Genomic DNA, 20,369 nt, shown 5'->3' with positions numbered 1-20,369 from the left:
ACAATGAACAATGTGGTGATGGCAGATCTGTGGAAGTGCTGGTCATCAGATAACCACAACAAGCTTCAGAACTGACTTTGCCAAAAGTGAAGAGGCTCTTCACTGAACCAATCTTCTTATCATTTCACAGATGACCACGTTGTACAAACAGCTTTCTGGTCATTTTTTCAAAGAAGTAACTAAGGAGCAGAAGAGGAAGGGTCTCACACTGAATTGACGACACCAATCCTGACACTAGCTATAGCTACGCTCCACTGCTCTATGAATCACATGAGTCTGGTGAAAGCTGCAACCAGACTGGTTGGAGGAGGTAGAAGCGGTTTTTCTAGTTTTTGCTTCATACGTGGGAAAAATATGTTCAATGCTAATGACTAAATAGTTCCCAGCTAAAGCATTTCCAGACTTCTCTCATGAAAGACGAGGAACGCACACACAAAAGATTACATTTTTTCTCTAGACAATCACATTTGATCTGATTCCGTTGTTGGATTCAAGACATATGACTTTCACGAGAATAGCAGGTACAGTAGTAGCAGTAGCAGTTGAAAGAGTAGTAGGACAAATTTATATTATATATCCATATCATATCACTGTAAACCAACACAGTGACCTAAACAACCTACTAACCAAAGCTAACCAAATAAAGCAATCAAGATGTGATTGCAGTGCAGACTTTTAGCTTTAATGAATAGGGGTTTAACAAAGGTGCTAAGATCATTTTAAATCCTCCCTTGATGTCATATAGCTGAATCTGAGTACACTTCAGAATTCATCAGCACTCACATCTTCAATTAGTTGTTTCTCTCTTACTCTAGACTTTCCCCACAAATAAATCTCGGTTTCATGTGTCAAGAACTAAGCAGGCAAGTCTAATCTGGCCATCATGTTCTTGAGTGTACTGATATTCAAAGTATCTTCTCTCGCAAGATCTTCACAATCTAATGTAAAGATGCAAGTTCAGAACTTGAAATCAACATCAGGTCTTTTACCCACTTAATATGTCATTGAACAACGAGGAAACAGGTCTCACCTGTAACTGCGATTCAGTCTATCGATCAATAAAATTCCATTAAATTCAATTTGTAAATGAGTTCTGTGTAGGAGTTAATTGCTGTAACTCCTAAGCAGTTCATACAAAACAAAACGAAGACCCTTGAAGTAAAGCTGAACATCTGAGACAAAATGTCAATAAAGTGTCCAAACGTGTAAGGATCCAACTGCGTATGTATTGAACAAACAGACAGTTCCATGCTTAATTATCCTTCACTAAGCATATTTTACTAAATACTTAACCTATGACCTACATTGTGGGTGGTTGCAACTAATAACTCATGATAGTAAGGATACCTCATAGAGCCTCGTAACTAGTAGTAGGATTATGCAGTATAACACAGAGGGACATAAGAATGTGCCAGCAAAAGACAGAAAACCATCGACCCCTTCACTTTGTGACCAATTCAGTAAAAAGGACTGGATATTACAGTCCTGCATTGCTGTAAATGGAGAAAATCTTGAGGGATGGCTGTTATGAGGAAAGGCAGCCCAGACACTTTACCAGTTTGGGACACATCGTCAGTAGTGGACCTTGGATTCATCGGGTGTTTCGGCCATTATCACTAGATACCCTCATCCAAGGAGGCCTGACATTATCTGAATTTCTGATTCATCTATTCATGCCTGCCCTCAGATAAATGAAACAGGCAAAAAAAAAGAGTATATTTAAGGTTTTCCCCTTAAAATAAAGCTCAGAATTAAAAACTTTCTATATAAGAGAAAATCGCATGAGGTGCTTGTTATCTTTGTATTATTATGCAGAGACGTCACAGAGATTTAAATGGCGCATCATTCACTGCTTTGTGTACTCATTGAGAAAATTTTGAATTACCGACACTTACAAGGAACTTGACATTGTGCAGTTACCAGAACAATTTCAGATCCTTGAGTCACAGAATAGCAATTTATGTTTATGCTTTGGCCTCCCCCAACCTCCCCCCGACACCCACACATACCCACACACACTTGGTTTTGAAATGAATTTGTGCGTGTCTTGAAAAGCGTCAAAGAGGCACACTTTGACTTCATTCCATGATTTATCATATCAGAAATACCTGACTGTCATCCATTTACAGCCTGTAGTTAGCATGAGTGTGTTTACCAGAAAAGGTCATAGGGTACTTTGGCCAGAACAACACCTTAACTAACTTAGCCTCATCATAAGGTAACAAAATCTGCCTTCTAGGTCTCCTAATATGTTACAGTGTTGTGTTAAAGTCTTGAGCCTACACTCGTTTCTCTATTTGATTAATTAAAACATGTGCAAAGATAAATGGAAATGCAATATATAAGGCAAAGACAGAGTTAGCATGACTGCCTTTATTCTTCAACATAGTCTGATCTCTCTTAGGCAGCTTTTTCGTCTTTTCTTTAAGTAGTCTTCAGGAATAGTTCTCCAGGCTTCTTGAAGGCCATTCAAAGCTCTTTCTTGGATGTTGGCTTCCTTTTGTTCTGTTCTCTATCAAGATGATCCCACACTGCTCCAATGATGTTGAGGTCCACGCTCTGGTGAGGCCAGTCCATAACTGATAGTGTTCCACTGTGTGTTTTTCTATCCAGATATATTCAATGGACAGTGTGTTTGGGAAAATAATCAAGATGGAAAGTAAAGCATTGATCAGCTTTGACAACATCCCCAACATGAGTGTCTGAAATGTACGCCTAAACCTTGACAGAGCTTCCCTTGCGTTTATGGATGGCTGTAGACACTCACTGTTATCCCTCTCTCTTGAACTGATATCAGTGATGATTTAAACCAAAAATTTGTCATTGGATTTGTCATGACATGACTTTCGGATACTGTTCCTCTTCTGTAGATAGGCTTGATGCTTTTTTGTCCTTCACTTGTCCAATTTCCTCAAATATTTTAAGGACACACTGCACACCATGTTGAGATAGGCCAAGTTTTCACCTAATAACTCTTTGGGAATCACATTGTTGGTGAAAAGTTCTTATTTGATGTCTATCAAACTGTGTCACCTTTAGAATTTTTTTACAGATTAAACTAAAGACATGGAAATTGTTGGGACTTTCCTCTAAAAACGATCAGGTACAAGAGCTGCACTGAAAATGAGTGAAAAAGCAGCCAATGTCCAAAGAAAAAACTTTGAAAGACCTTCAGAAAGTCTAAAGAACAACTGCTGTGATAAGTTATTGCTGATCAGATAAAACAAAAGAAAAAAAAATCACATGAAATCTTGTTTCCTTGGAAGCAAAATATAGAGAAATGAGGGGTGACTCAAGACTTTTGCACAGTACTAAATATCACAGTGTAAAAAAGACATGGTGCGGGTGGGGGGAGTCAGGCGCTGAACCATTTCTTAGCGGAGTGCAGTCACTTCCTGGAATTTGTGCTGTTTGCCTGGTGATACTAAGAGCTAGCCGTTCCCCGTTTCCAGCCTTTGGGCCAAGTTAAGAAAAATGACTTTTGTCTGCTGCACATTGTGGCACACAAGTCTCCTTAAAATATTGTAACTGTTCTACACGTTATACTTAATCCATTTCTACTAAAGCTGCCAAACGCTCAAAGATAACCTCAGTTCAGCTGCACCGTGCACCACGAACAAAACCAGAGCGTAAGTGCACCAGTTATCTTTGATGAACAGCATCATCTTAAAAGTGGCGCATGTGAAGTACGATGCACTTTTAAAGAGAATCATTGTTTCATACATATGAAACACATATGAGTGCACAGACTAATCTCCAATCATCGCAGTCACTGCGGTTAGTACAGAGAAAACACACACACAGAGTGTTGCTGCAGTACCAGGAACCTCTTCACTTTTACGCACACATCACCAGACTTCCCTGAAGAGAGGAACCGCGATAAACAAAAAAAAAGTTGACACGTACAGACCACACAATGACTGAGGGTTCCTGCAGCAGCCACAGGACCATAACATAAGGGTGCGAAGCGTAACGTCATAAGCTCCAGCAGATTACATCTCACATGCACATTCAAGTCAAAAAGCCTCATACTTGGAAACATCCTCATTATATCTGTTAGAACTGCGGAGCGAAAAATGTTTCTTTTTAGAGAAATGACAGACATCCCTGTTGAAGTTTCATAGTGACATCGAGGTGGTTGTTTCACCTCTCTCCTGATGACTCCCCAGATTTTAGGACCAGATTTTGAGGGCCTGATTTCTCAGAAATCGCCATGTTTCAAAACCAAATACATCTGAACTAAAATTGAATCAAATGACAAATCGGCCTTAAAAATATTCTGCGAATTCCTTGTGTGTGTGTGTGTTACTTGACACCAAACTCAGTCAGCGGCAGAAAGGAAATGCAACCCAAACATCAGTGGAAATCTTCCCACACTCTCAGAAACACAGAGGAGAACCTCCTCTGCTGTGCTAGAGTATTGAGCTGTGATTCTGTGAAGAGGGGAAAGAAAACCACAAGCAAAAGAAATGAGCACCATCCTCTCTCACTTTCTGTCTGCAAGTAAAACCTGAAGGGCACTCGGAGAGCACAGACCTCGACCAAGGCCAGTAGTCCACTATTGTCATTAGTGGACTGGGCTAAATGCATTTTTTTGTAAAGTGGATGCCCAAAGTGATCAAAAGCCAGACAGGCTTTTTTTTTTTTAGCTTTCTCAAAACAATGTTTCGATTAAGTGCAGTGGAAAAGTACTTTTTAAAAGCCAAAATCCATATGATAATGTGACTTGGTCTAGGGATCATCTGTCAAAGCTGAAAACAGACTGATCCACACACCATATAAAGTTTGTTGTATGGGGGTTTGAACACAAGGTCATGGACACAACTCTCATACCACTCACACAGAAGTGTAAGTGCTAGCCTTTTTATAGTCTGTAAATATCCATCAATGCGTCAACTTTATTCCACTTATCAGAGTCATGTCTACCAAGTGGACATGCTGGCAGTCTACTGCAGAGCTAGCAAGTCTGAGGATAATCTGAGACATGTTTTCATGAAATCCAACGAAGGGATCTGTGAACTTGCCCTGATTAATTGATTTCAAAGGTACCTCATGTGCTACATTGCTTATGGCACAGAAAACACCATTTAATCAGTTCAACATTTGTAGCAAGAACATGTTATATAAAAAGTGAAGCTAATGCTAAAACGCTCAGCTCAAACAGCCAGTCGGCAGAGGATTTTTTATTAAAGTGACTACCTTTACTTTTAAAACTCGCCTGTTTAAATTTTAATATTGCTTAAAATTATACATAGTTAAGCCTGTTGCAACACTGAGTAACAGGTGAGGGCGGACTTGGCTGCTAGCTGGAAGGTAGGTGTCACCTCAGCTAAACCCTCGTCAAACACAGGCCCAGAGAGTTGCCAGTGACTCCCTGCCAACCACCAGTTGGTAGGGAAAATTTGTAACTCGCAAGTGGTTGGTGAAAGGTTGCTGGAAGTTCCGGGTTGTCGCCAGGTGACAATTGTCCCAAAGCTGGTGCTGTCCAAACTACTACTGTGGTCACCAGTAGCTTGTACGGAAGGCACTGATTTGTCTGTAAAAACTTACCTATTTACTCTCAGAGCAGTAGTGAAACTTGAACAAGGATGACACAACGTAGGGAAGTATTACTCAAGACCACTTTAAAAAAAAAAAAAACACACAAAAACAAAACAAGTCTGGTGCCTGGGATGTGAAATTTAAAGAAATGAGGTGCCATTTGCACAATACTGTAAATTACAGTGTAAAAAAGATCTGGTCATGTGCTGAACCATTTCTTAGCAGTGTACATGCACTTCCTGGAATGTGCAGTTTTCCAAGTGATAAGTAGAGCTAGCAGTTTCGCCATTACCGGCGTTGTACCAGGTTAATAGAGATGACTTTTTTTCTGCTGTATATTGTGGCACAGAAATCCTTTAAAACGTTAGAAGTCAGTACCTGCCTGTACTTCAAAGTGCTAATTATGATGCATTACTTTAAGCGTTAATGAGACTTAAATGCGTGGGTTTGGAAAGACGGTTTATCTTCAAAGTGCCTTCAAAGGAAAATTTATACCTCAGCACAACTTTTACTTTGAAGGTGAAAGTTCTCCATTTATGTTTTTCATATTTTCACTGCTTGTAGTTTGTAGACAACTCTTCCATCTTCCATGCACGCTACTGGCAAATGGAGCTACTGACCAAACCAACCCCAGGCAGATGTTTGCTGTAACAGTGTGTACCTCTATGCAACCAGTTTTATTCTAGCAACTACCAGCAACCACTTGCCAACTAGTTGTGGAATACACACTTTTCCCTAGCAACTGCTGGTTACCATGGGGTGACTGACCAGTCTGTAGGCCTGTGTGAATGGGGCTTTAGTAATCAATTTTGAGTGACTGCCAGCATCTTACATCTGGGTGGGAAATGCACATTTCTACCTTGCGACTGGAGGTTGCTGGATTGTTGCCGACAGGTCTCTAGGCCTGTGTGACTAGCAACCCGAAGGTGACCTTTCTTTGTGGTGCTCATTGCTTTTAAAGCATCATCATATTCTGCTTATGTGAAATTGGGATGCAGTGGCAGAAGGCTAAGCAGGTTATTCCAGATATCCTCCTCCATAAAACACCTCTTTCCCTCCCTGGGGGAAGCTCCCCCGCTGGCCCCAGGGAGGGGTCACCTGCCCCTCCCTTCCTTCCCTCTCCATCTCCAGCTGCCTCCCTCTTCCCGCTCCACCACAACCACCCACACATGCAGGGCCTTGGAGTAGGGGTATGTCACCAGGGTGCAGGGGAGGCTACCCCCTCTGTCCCCCCCCCTCCCTGTCCCCTTCTGGCTGCCTCTGCCTCAATTTTATCCCACAACTTAGACATTCACATTACTCACACTCTCATTACACATACATATAGGATCTTGGGGGTGGGCACGATACACGGAGTCCAAATTACCATCAGGGTGTACACCCCACCCCTGGCGTCGTTGCCCACCTCTCAATTTTAAATACACGTAGACATTGAGGGCTAGCAGGAGGGACTATGCGCTTACCTGCTGCTCTCTGGCAGGTAGCTCCATGCCCTCCTGGGTTTTAAATGCACCTTAGAACACACATGCATCAACACTACATATGAGCGGGCAGAGGGAGGTTTGGAGTCTTCTCTCACCCCCATTCTCTGCGGCCTGTTGGAGCGGGGGGGCTAGGAGGAGTTGGCCGTCCGACTGCGGTCGCGTCACTGCAACTCCCCCTGACTTCTGCTCCGCGGCTGCTGAGTGAGCCTCATCTGGGACTCTCCTCAGCTCTTACTGGGACAGTGGCGCGGCTGCCCCTCTGTTGGTCTTCCTTGGTCTCTTGTGTTCTGGGGGCCTCTGGATGTCTGGAGTTTTGATCTCCTCCATACCTGCTTCATACCCTGGAGGACGGGGCTGTGGCCCCCCACACTCCCTAGCAGATCGTTACATGGAGAAACCTTTGGAATACAAGCATGCTGATCCACACAGGTATGCACACAGGTGTACACACGGGTATTCATAGACGCGGACTACAGCTTTCTTGGCTGCTGCCTCAAAGCACATTGTGCGCTGTCTATCTTGCGTGCTGCACAATATCGTTTATTATTTAGTATCTACTGATATCTACTGCTAGCTAGTTTATTGTGATGGTGCTTTTTTTTCTTATTATGTTGCTCTTTGTTGTTTGCTTTCTCTTCTGTTTTTTTTTCTCCATACAGGTGACCCAGGTGTTTTTTTTTTTTTTTCTCTTTCTTTCTTCCCCCCTTCTCACCGTCTCTTCTCCCCTTTGGTTTTCTTTCTCTCCCTCTCTTTCTTTCATTCTTTCTCCCTGTCCTATCCTCCAGTCATGTCTGTCCCGTTTGTAGCAACTGAAAATAAAATAAATTCATAATTATAATAAAGGTCAATCAAATGGACCAATATGGCAAGGCCATGATGATCCACTTGGTAAAATAAATCCGCTTGGCATCTTTCATGGCCTTAAGACAACAATTCTGATGGCTAAAGATCCAAACGGGACACAAAAACCCCCCAAAACAAACAAACAAACAAAAAAAAAACCCACCTCCCAGGCCTGATAAGACTTCTCAAGTATAACCAGGGCCTCCTGCTTGAGGGCGCAGGGAAAATCCCAACAACTGTGTGTTTAATTGTAAAAGGTTGTACTCTGTACTGTTTTACACCATTTATGCCTAATTTGCAGTATCTGTTGACCTAAAAAGCTAGCTAGCTTTAGGTGATAAGTATAAATCCAGCTTCTCATAACCTCTGGCTTTACAAACCATTGGATAATGCACATCTTTTATATACAGCCTGTGGCTTGCCCATCCCGCCACCTTTTCCCTGACTCGTGAGTCAGTCAGCTACATAATCTCCTTGGCAGAGATAATAAGGCTCACACTGCAGTGTCACTGTAGTTAAGTAGAATAATTTATTGCATTTCTTTATTTAGTCATCTGTTTCAGTTCATTAACAATAATTACAGGTTTAAAAGCTCATAGCATTTACAGAGCAAACAAACTTGTCTCTCTCTCTCACTCTCTCTCACTCTCTCACACACACACACACACACACACACACACACACACACACACACACACACACACACACACACACACACACACACACACACACACACACACACACACACACACACTACAATCAGAGACTTATGGAAGCTTGTGACTGCATGTTCTGGTAGAGATTGGTAGTGGCTGCAGGGAACATGAAAATATGCTCTCTACAAAGCCTCTTATCAACTCTCCAAACTGTGCCAAGCCTCTTCAGCATGTCCGTGAACTTCACTATCATTCGGCTGCTATTTACAGTAGCAAGATGGAAATAATAAGAGACCGTATTGCTCCGAAGTTCTCATTTTAGAAACTTGTTGAGGACTGTACAGTTAAAAAAATAAGAATGTTCCGAGCATTAAGACTTCAGCTGCGTGAGGATGGCACAGAAAAAGATGGTGTGTGAGCGAGGAGGAGAATGGCAGGAAATTATGGGAATAGATGGACTGAAGAGTGTGCTTTAATCCTATAATTTACAAATCAAGTCACAAATTCAAGTTAAAACACACCAGTTTCATTCAAATTGATCAAACACTGCTGTTTGGAGAGACAGGTTACCCATTACATTCATTTCTCCCCTCGTTGGTTAGCTCTTAAGATTATTGCAGTAGTAAAGCTTCATTCATCTGATTAAAAGAAAAAGGAAAAAGAAGAGGAGCATGTGAGGGTTTCCCCCCGTGACACTCATGTGAGAGCTGTGACTTGTTCCTGAAAAAATTTATCTGTAATGCCACAAGAATAACGAAAAAATCCAAACATTGTGTTTTAGAAATTTTTGGAGGCAGTAAGCTCTTTTTAAAAATAACCCTCTTTTTCAAATTAAGGTGTGAAAGCATTCATCTAGTCAAAGCCAGATCCATGGAGAATGAGCTCACGTTAGCGTGTCAGGAGGAAACCAGCAGATACATTCAACCCAAGTGTTGTTTTGTGCAGACTTGAACATCCAACATCACTAACATTAACCTGTGAGTTTAATTCAACAAACCAACTTTTACTTTTCTAAAATAAACAATAAATAGCTTCTCAGTTAGCAACCTGTGTCCCTACAGACTCTCAGAGTGAATGAATAACTGAATGAACAGACTTGAGCAGTACTATTCCAGTTATTTTACAGCCCTTGAGCGATCCCGATCAGATTTCCCATTAATTCTTTTGGTTAGTCATGGCACCGATTGGTTATTCAGCTTTATGAATTAGATGAGATGGTGAACATTTACAATTTGAGACCTGCTCCCGCCTAGCTTATGCTAGAGATGACTTGATAAATTTTTAAATGCGCTGCTCACTAAATGGAAAAATATGTAAAACCTACAAACACACCCCACCCAACCCAGCAGCAGTTGCAGGGTGACAGAAACTGCTAACCCATCTGACTTGCAGTGGTGTTCTGTGTTTAGCATAGTCGTGAACACCACCGAAATGCATGTGGTGACCCGGTATGTGAAAATATGACACAAAAATAGGTCTTTGAAAAGTGCAGCTCGCAGCAGTAGCGTGTGGTATGTGTTTTGAGCTCATACACAATCAGAATGAGTAAAAAACGTTGCTGGTTGCGCGCCTCGACACACATGTGCCAAAAAAAGAAGAAAAAGAAGAGAAAACACGAGCTTAGAAAGCACGGAAAGCCAAATGTGCTTTGAGCCCTCGTTGACCAGTGTCTGTTTTGAGTCTTTCTTCATGTGCAAATACAAAATGTTGAGATGCTTCCGAAAGCCTCTTGGACTATTCACATCACTTTCTAACCTACAGTTTCCATCATGAGCTTGGTATATTATCTATCACACTGGTGACTGCACGAGTACTGCATGTTCCTTAATCCAGCTCAGGTGAGTCTGGTGTTTCAGTGTCTAACTCTGCATTATCAGACTCTGCAGCTGTCACGCCTTCTCTTTCTTGCTCGAGGTCCCCATTGAGCTCTTTAGGTGTGCCTTCACCTTGTATTTCATCTGTTCTCTCTGGAACCTCATCTGTGGGTGTGACAGTCTCGGTCGTCTCAGTGGTTTCCTCTTTTACCGTTGCATCTGTTTCAGTCTCATCTATCGGCGAGCCGTCCTCCTCGTCTTTCCTAACCAACTCGTCGTCCCCCTCCTCCTCCTCTGCGATAGAGGCATCTGGTCTCTGTAGGGACTGAGCCGCTGTGACGTGGCCGGTGCACAGGTGCAGGCGAGGTGGGTCGGCAGGCGGCAGCAGGGTGAGCGACTCGACGCTCAGGGTGTCTGCGCTGTTGTCGGTAAGGAGTGAGATAGTGGGCTGGGAGGCTGGGGTGAGGCTCGGGGCCAGAGCTGGAGCTGGAGCTGGGGTTGAGGGAGCAGAGGAGACTAATGTTACTTCTCCACCTCCTCCTTCACTTTCTCCGCCTGAGGACGAGGGCGGAGTGTGCTCCAAAAGTATACCGTCATCTAGGAGAGTGATAGAGAAGACAGTGAGGGAGCTAAACTCAGAGGCAGATATTTCTACGGATTAGCACTGGGGTGGGAAATGATGTAGCTTGTAGCACAGTCCACACAGGGGACTGTGGGTAAAAAGAGTAGCTTCGAATGAAAGGAAACAGATAAAAATACAGAGGCACTGGGTGAGTGTATCAAGGTCAATTTAAAGAAAGTTCATATCGGAAGTCTTTGCATAACAGGCAAAAACCTTTCAGTGCTCCCTTATTCACAGGGTGCCAGAACCACCGCTAACTCTGCACGTTAGAGTTGGCAGATTTTCACACTAGTGCCCTTCCTGATAAAACCCCAAATGAATCTGTGTTTCCTCCTGGGATCAAACCAGGGATCTTTCACTTGTTGGTTAAATGTGTACAACTGTACCATATTCCATTTTGGCAAAATTCAGTATTTTCCAATTCTAAAGGTTTCTGAAACCTTTAAAATTTTAAATATACCCAGCCAATAGGAACCTGAGACCACTGAGGATTTGCATCAACTGGAAATTGAGGCACACAAAGCGCTCTGTTTACACTGTAAAGAATCTGCCAGTCCCCGCTGACAAGGTTAAGACTATTTTCTAAGCCTCTTAGAGCCTAAATGTCCTCCATCATGGAAGCACTGCACAATCTGATTTTAAACAAAAACCCAGCCCTGACTGTATACTATAAACTACGATGTAGGCATACTTACATCGTAAGAGTGTGAGGTATGTTTCACAAGAGTAAACAACAACAGAAAAGCTGTTTTAGAGCAATAAAATAAACTAGACGAGTATGTTTGCATGATTTGGAAACATTTGGTCTAGCCTGCTCCTTCTCCACCCACATTTGTCTTTAAAAAAAACAAAAACAAAACAGTTTCATCTATTCAACTCCTGCATCACAAGCATCGCTGTTCTACTGTTATCAATCCCATCAGTGAATCCGATCAGAGCAGCCTTTACCTGCTTTGGTATTCAATTCAATGATTCCCAGTTTATCATGTGGTTGGTGGTTCAATCATGGGCCCTTACATATGACAGTGTTATTGTGTAACTACTAAACCCCAAAAATGATCAGTATATCATCAGACATGTCTGTGTAGAGACACGCAGATTATAGCTTTTTATAATCTTCTGTGTAAAGTCCCTTAAACAGCTGATAAGCCTCACTGTTTTCTCTTTTATCTTATTCACCATTCAAAGACTGTCTCCCTGCACATTCAGACAATGGCCATGCTGGAGCACCTCTTTTCTGACGCACAGGTTGTCATGCCAGCGTTGCTTTGCAAGCTTGACTATTGCTTGGAAAGACATAACAGTGGACTCATGAGCAAGAAAATGGCTGTTAATTTATTTTATTTATTCGGCACCAATCCACAACAACAGCTGCTTCATGTAGCAGGAATCTACTGAATCTGCAAGGGAACAGTGCTGTGTTGTAACTATTTAACTGATGTGGGAGGGAGCCAATATGATCATTTACATTGTCACGTCGACCACACATAGGCATCTATACGACACAGTGAAACACCACTGCCAGCTACTGTGGTTTTGGAGGTTTGTGTATGTAGTTGTATTATAGTTACAAAACTCTCCATATGTCAAGGAGGTGTGTGCGCATGCATTGTAACACAAATATAGTTGCTCGGCACACTGGCGTGCTACAATAATTTGCAAAGGACTGAGTTCCTTTGTCACTTAAACGTTTTATTTAAATTCAGAGCATGTGTAATATAAGTTTGTCTTCATGCTTACGCCTGCAGGAGCTGTGGTGGTTTGTGTGCGTCCGTGTGAGCGTTACCTGCAGGACTCTGAGCTGATGTCGTGCTTGCAGTAACAGAGTCGCATCGCCCCGTGCTCCCGCTTCCACTGGAGGGAGGTGAGGGTGAGGAGAGGGGTGAGGGAGTGTGCTGGGGCACGCAATGAGCCACTGCAAACCCTGGAATGAGTGCAACAGACAGACCCTTGCCATTAGCAACTCAAACTGTCTCTTAAGTGTTCTCTGCTACAAACACACATAAAAAGAGGCGTTTTTATTCCAATATTCTACAAAATAAACTAATTAATGTGGCTCGTAAAAAAGCTTGGGTAAAATTTAGAAACCTCTACGCTTGGGCAGATCCCACAGCTTGCAAACATTTCCCAAGAAACAGTGTCTGTTCTTGATTTAGAAAAGGCTTGATTTTAACTTCATCTGCATGCTACATATTTCCACAATGAATCCAGCTCATCCAGATGTTATTTTGCTTAACCTGCATATTCCTCGCTCAGTTTCTTAGAAGCCCATGGCTGTTAAATATTAGCATAAGGGTCAGCGTATCCCAAGCATTTACTGATGTCATGATAACTTTTACGTACCCACTGGGACACCTGTGGCCAAAGCCGATATGTTTTTGGATGTCTGTCTGTCTCCTTTTAAATGTGGAATCTCTTGAACATCTGAAGAGAATTTCTTCAAGTGTGACACCAACTTTTACTTGCAAGGATGAACTAATTAGAATTTAGTGAACAAATAAATAATAAAGTCAAGGTCACAGTGACCTCGAAGTTACTGTGGAGGGAAGCTTCATTATCTTGCACGAGACTCCATTTGGATAAGAGGGTGAACTGAGTGAAATCTGATGGTCAGTCAGACCTGCACCTGAATAAAAACCCTGCGGTCGTACCTCAGGATGTTCAGTGCTATTCGTTACACTATTTCACTGCAAAAAACGATGAAACTATGATTTCACTGCGACACTTTCAGGACATTATTCACCACCACAACACAGCAACAGAAGCAGCAGTTGTGAGCATATTTAATATTTGGCAGATACAGATTTGGTAAACAAGCCCTTTATACCTGCTTACACACTACACACACTGGACTGACATGGTAAGGGCATACAGTCGTATTAATTGAAGCTCCAAACTGTTTCAGCTGAGGTAATGATACCGTGTCAAGATTTAAGAACAGGCTTCGTAATCTACCCCACTTGTTGCCCTCTGGAAAAATAAAACTACTAATTGGGTGCCTTGTAACTCCAGAGGAGATTCTCCTGCTAAGGAGGACAAAAGAGTCGTATTCAGGAGCTGAAGATACAGTGAGTACAGTGATATAACTCACGGAAATCCATTGAAAAGGGATTATATTAGTGTACCCAGTGGGACTTACTCACAGGGATTATATTACAGGAACAGACAGAGCGACCGAAGTAAAGCACAACAGTACGAACAGTATTCACTACTTTATCGAGTGAGGAACCATATACAGGGAACTTCACAAGATCTCAAAATAGGCCTTGCCACATCACTGTTAGGTTTTAGAACCACATGGATTTCTCTAAGCCAATCAGCATAGATCAGGCTATGTAACAGATAGTGACATCATTGTTTCTAACCAATCAGCAGTAACCCACAGCATTTCGACTTCACAGTTCTTTTGGAATTTGGGAAATTTGGTTTTTCGCCCCTGCCCACTCTTTCATCTGTGGTCATAATACTGAAACTAACAGTGGTGGGTTGATGAAACTCGCACATTATGTGGTTGAATAGTTGCCCTAAATGTTCAGATATGTGTTGTTTGTGTAGGATTTCTTGAAATGAGTGAAATTTTGGAATGAAAAAGGTGGCGCCACATTTGATCGTTTGACACGTTCAACTAAAACTGGAAAGTCTATTTTTAGATGTACACCAGATGCATGTACTAAGCCATACTTTGGGTATTAAAAAAAAAAAGGTATCGCACATCATAATGTAGCGCTCAATAAGTAAATCCCAGTAAACTGGATGTTGCCACAGGATTGTGTACTATAATACAATGAGAAATTCAACACATTTAGACATTTCCGAGCCACGAATAGTGAACAGTGTCATTATGTTTAGTTTTATGAGCTTATAACACCTTTTATTGCACTTACATTGCCTACACTGGTATCTTGTCTGCTAAAGTTGATTTAGTAATTCAATATGTATGATTTATTTAGTTAAGATTGACTTTGTGTTCTATATTTACAATTTAGATCTCAGTATTTTTCAGTAGATCTACACTTCACTGTTAATGTTTTGTTCAAAGTGGGCTAAGTATAGACTTCAAAATGGACACTTTTTCTTTAAAGCCGTCTGCTCGGCTTCTTTATGGAATAAGGGAACTGCAATTCAATTCAGGTTTATTATAGCAGAAATCCCAACAATACCCAAGGGAACAACTTCTGTGTTACAGAATAGAACATCCTGTGTTTGAGAGTACACACATACTCAATTTTAGAGTTGAAGCGATCTTAACGCTCTGAATACGAGTATAAATATCTCAGCTGGGTTTGATTTCTCTTGAACCTTCAGTTGTGTGACATTACAGCCTCACTAAGAACCATGAAGAAGTTAAGTCACTGGGCAGGACTGTACTTTGATGTGGGTGATATATTTGTGACAAGCAGACATGTCAGTTAAGGAAGTTAAAATAAACATTTCTATGTGTTTTCTTGTACATTTAACATGTAAACAGTGTATATTAACTTAATTGACCTTCATTGTAACATAAAAATGTCAAAGTATTTCGATGAGCGCCCTGTAAAGGATGAACAAATGCAAGAATTTTTAAAATGCAAGTAATATGAAGGGACTTTTCAGCTCAGTTCTGAAGAATCCCTTTTCTATTTAAAGCATCTAATCTATGTTTTTAGTGAAGCACTTATCTAATGTTCACCCCAACACTAAAGAAATAAAAGCAATAACAAAACCATAGTACCACTGGGTCAGACGCTATAAACAGCTGGTCTGAGATAAAAGCTGAGACGGTACGTGCATCTGTGTGTTACCTGGTACTTTATCGACAGAGGCAAAAACTGATCTATTTGCCGTGGGATCATTTGGTGCCCGCCTAGACTGCTCGTAGAACCGGAAAGGCAGGCCACTGGCTGAAGTGTTTGCAGTCTGAGCGAAACCCAACACCTCTGTTGCACTGGGCTGCACAGGCAGGTCCAGCAAAGCTAAAGAGAGAAAGAAAAAGTGAAAGTGTAGCACTGACCTGTGGGACAGGTTCATGTTACAGTTAAGGATCCAGTGCAAACTCCAGGACACAAAATACCCACTTGTCCTTAATACAATGACAGTATTGCACAAGAATCTTGAACCACTCCTTTTTATAATTTGCAAAGCCAGTGCAAAGACGTCATAACATGCAAACATACATGGAAACAGTATAAAGGATACAAGGAAAAAATGAAGCTGATGCCAGGCAGAAGCTTTTCAGATGGTATTGCATGGTGGTACAATTGTTCAAATTTGGATTCATCACTCCATCAGACCTGTTGCCACTGACTTTCAGTCCAATTCTTGTGGAATTAGGCACAACTCAGGCTTTTCTCCCAGTTTCCCTTCCTTAAGAATGGCTTCTTGGGAACTATCTTTCCACTGACATAATTTCTGATGAGGCTTTTTAAAGGGCACATTACACACCATACTCAGGTATTCCAAGGGTTTGGATAAAAGAAAAAAATACATTCAGCAAGCCTGGAGAACTGTTGCTCACGACGTCTGTAAAATTAAAAGCGAAAGTCTGGCTCCATGGAAGCAAAACAAAGTCAGGAGTGACGGCTTTCTGTACAGTACAGTAAATTTTATTTAAGCAAGAAATGTTTTTGTATGCACAATTATATCGGCAATGAGTCAATCTGACACTGTTGTTGTGACCACACTGACTATTTTGGTGAGGATCACATCCTCCTCAACTTTGCTGCATTAGCAGGATTTTATATTGTTATGAGTTTTGTGTAATTCTAAAGAATCTGGACTTCAGTGGGGGGAAGTACAAGGGACTGACGGGTAAATCCATCCTTATTTGCCAAAGGACTTTTTAGTAATTTTTGTGTTAAAGGAAACACCCACCACTTTAGCCAGAAGATGGTCAAACATATCCTGGCATAACAGCAGGCTTATTATAGCAATGTAAGAAATGACTCTGAGATCATCAGAGCGTCACAAAAAGAAAACAGACATACGACTGACAACTTTTTAAAAAAGGGGAAATATATCACTTTTAGAACTTAGAAGAAAGCCAGAAGCTAATTCAGGGAAATGACCTACACTACGTCAGTTAACAAAGAGATGAACTTTCACTTCTCTTGGACTGAAGTTTCCCAAACACAAAATTTAGTAAATTGAAATGTCTTTTAATAACTAACTAACTAACTAAATAAATAAATGTCTCAATTTAAATTTTGCTTAAATTGAATTTTAGCATTTTGTTGAGGCTGTGAAGCCTTCCTAATGTTTGCTTCAGTTCTGGATTACTGATTTAATTTTTCACTGTTAAATTCTCACCGTAGGTTACTTCTGTTTTTTTAAGTTTCTGTTGGCCGTTTTACCATGTTCACCAGAAAGCAGCGACTTTCTGTTTTAAATAAAGTGTGTTTTCTTGTAAAAGCTGCTGTACTGAACAGTTTCACAGCACTTTCTAGAAGACTTTCAGTCTCAGCGAAAACAAGCCACTAGCTTAACGAGAAAAGGGTCATTTTGGGTAAAAACAAAAGATTTAAAAGGTGGTTTTTCTCTGTGTTTTCTAACCGGCAATCCTTTGCATCTTCATCCGCCGGGCCTGGATACGGCCTTTGGCTAGCCTCTGTTTGGCGATGATGCAACGAATGTGGTCTGCAAAGATGAAGTTGGCCTGCAGAATGGGCAGGGGCTTGGCGTGGGGGTTGGAGCTGGGTTTATGAATGACAATGTTTAACGCCCTGCTGTCGTCCTCAACGCCGGACACCTGCATGTCCTGTTGAAAGAGGACAAAAAATGCAAGATAAGATGGATCAAATTGTGTGAAATAGATCTGCATTTTAGTGTCCCCAGAGGGACAACAAAAGCTGACTTCACAAAGAGTCAATAAACACTGAAAGAGAAACTAATTATTGTAGAAAAATAATTGATTTCTGTGCATTAAATTAAAGTTCATTACATCGATTAAGGGTTGGGGGGGTGGTTCCCTAATATTTTTGCTGGGAGTTGGCAACCCTATTAGTTAGGTAGGTAAGTACTCTTTAAAATACCAAAATGGGGAGGATGGTGTAGGTTTAAATTTATTAGATTGATCAATGTTGCTGAACTATAAAATGTTTTGGGTGGAGTGCATTTTTTTGCATACAGGTATAACAGAATAGCTTAAGTCTCTTGTTTTTTAAAACTTGAGTATGAACTTACACAAAATGCAGCAAGATATTTATAAAAAACAGTTTTATTGATTACAAAATGCGCTATATCGGATTCATATCGGTATCGGCAGATATCCAAATCAGTATCGGACATTAAAAAGTGTTATTGTGCCATCTCTAAAGTATAGTAGGTGAGCTAACACAGCCCTCAGGTATACGCCAGTGCTGATGGATTTGAAGATGGAGAGCGTACTATTAACCGTAAAACTTTTACCTGTTAAAAAGGAGAAAAAAATTAAATAAAAGAGGTGAGACAGGTATTTGACTCTTTCTGTGCTTTCTGTTAAAGCACATGAGGCTGCAGCATGCTAAAACAATCAACAGATAATATACGGGCGTAAGCCTTGGGAATTTCCAGGTGTAATGAATAAGCTGAGTCATGCTGGTGCTTGCGTCATCTGTGTTCCTTTCATGCCTGCAAGCAAACTGTACATTCAGTTTAGCATTCTCATTTTACTAAAATGCTTCAAAACATTTCATGACAAGTTAAAGCCACTAGTATAAATCCACTATTTTCTTTAGGACACGGTTTCTTTCTAATTGGAATTATGGTTATTTTCAGAGGACAGGAAGCGTATACAAGTCTTTCACTTCGGCTGCTGAAGAGTTACCTGCTGGCAATAGTATGCGGAACAAAATTCGCATTTTCACTGAAACAGGTGAACTGCAACTGCACAAACCCTCAAGGCATCACTAAGAGCTTTACATGTCTCTTGTAAAAAGGACACAATGAATTGAGTATACAAAGAAAATGCCTGAGTAATGAGAACGCAACAAGACAGCAATACAAAACATCCTGTGCTAGAGAACAAAAGAGCAGAATTACACTGGAGAACAAAAAAGAGATAAATCAATATGAACAAGAGTGAGTAAGTAATGAGTACAATATTGCAGAAAAAAATTCATGGTTTTCAATCAACATTTAATTTCAACTGAAAAAACAAAACAACAAACGTGTACACTTTTTTTTTCTTACTTGCAAGAGGCCGGCAAATTTGACGACACCCCATCCAAGGCGTTTGCTTTCTGGTTCCACCAGACTCATCTGGTACACATCTACAGCAAGGAATCTCTGGGCCTGTCCCCCATCTTTACTGACCACCATACAGGCTATCAGGTCACTGTTATCTGAAAAAGGGATCACAAACATAAACATCAATGGGTTTTTTTTAAATGTTTTTTTAGATCTTTTTTTTTTAAACATATATAAAAATTGTAATCCATTTTTTAAACTGTTTACAACATATTTAATATGGCATTTGGAGTTCGAGCCCAAAACAGCGTATTAATAATATGTATATTATTAAATAAAGGACTATTTACTTCTGCCAAAGTGTTTCAAGTTAGCTCTGAGGCGTTTCACACACACCAGTCAATGTCATGACATGTCTGTAGAGACAGATCAAACATTTGTCATGTACTGACTCATGTCAAATGTATTTGTGTAGCACTGGAGGGCCTTACAGCAGGATAGAAAGAGGAAAAAATGACAAACATATATAGGTTATGATATAAATTAAACTTTGATAAAAATCACAAGCAAAAAGCAACCTCGACTAGACTTGTTTCCATGTTCAAAGACGTCTAGTTATTTACATCTGCCACGCTAGTGTTTACTATAGATGTGTTTACTATGTCACCACCAGTCCAGGTTGTTTCCACTACAACCTTGGTAGATGCAATGTCAAACACTGTGAGAGAACCCAGTCCTGTATGTTATGGCCCCAGGACAGCTGCTTTACTCTGCAATGTGCATGGGAAGCTACCCACTAGAAATATAATCAAACAAAAGTTTAAGAGGAGGATACAGACATGATTTATTGATAAGCCACTTCAAATAATAAACTTGCTACCCTCGATTTAAATGACTGAGATCAAAATGAAGCAAGTTTTAGCTGATCGCAGGTGTTCAGGAAGTTTTTTCATGCTCAGTAGAGCACGCGCTCAATGTTCTCACGAAAAGTGAGAACATTGCAGTACTGGACATGCCAACTGGACACGATTACACAATGCAACGCAGTAGCAAAGCACATGACAATAATTGTTGGACAGGTATCGAGGCAGGTGAGATCTAATGTCAGTAATCCAAGTGTTTAAATACAGTCATAGTAATGTCATAGCCAATAGTAGTTGGATTACCATGGGAAAACTTTTCCAAGAGGTAATGAGGCTCTCGGGGACTGAGGTGAACACCCCAAGTAGTCCACACACCACATGCATGGGACTGTTTATTCACCAGA

General features: G+C 41.0%; 1 protein-coding gene across 3 annotated transcripts in view; it reads right to left on the bottom strand.

Moving 5' to 3' along the window:
- Window positions 1–8,378: 8,378 nt before the first annotated feature.
- The window catches only part of clec16a (C-type lectin domain containing 16A), a 53,553-nt gene continuing 41,562 nt past the window's right edge, over window positions 8,379–20,369 (bottom strand). For 2 of the 3 annotated variants that reach the window (XM_026165479.2, XM_080300957.1), the window contains exons 19-23: window positions 19,106–19,257; window positions 17,489–17,693; window positions 15,742–15,912; window positions 12,747–12,884; window positions 8,379–10,935 (exon numbers count right to left, since the gene is read on the bottom strand). In XM_026165479.2, coding sequence (XP_026021264.1) covers window positions 10,349–10,935; window positions 12,747–12,884; window positions 15,742–15,912; window positions 17,489–17,693; window positions 19,106–19,257 — 1,253 coding nt within the window. In that variant the 3' untranslated portion in view covers window positions 8,379–10,348. The remainder of the gene's footprint in view (window positions 10,936–12,746; window positions 12,885–15,741; window positions 15,913–17,488; window positions 17,694–19,105; window positions 19,258–20,369) is intronic. The other variant, XM_080300958.1, reaches the window with a different exon arrangement.

This window comes from Astatotilapia calliptera, chromosome 4 (genome assembly GCF_964374335.1).
Source record: "Astatotilapia calliptera chromosome 4, fAstCal68.1, whole genome shotgun sequence".
Classification (NCBI taxonomy): Eukaryota; Metazoa; Chordata; class Actinopteri; order Cichliformes; family Cichlidae; genus Astatotilapia; species Astatotilapia calliptera.
Note: the sequence above shows the minus strand (reverse complement) of the source record. Positions and strands in the feature narration are given on the sequence as shown.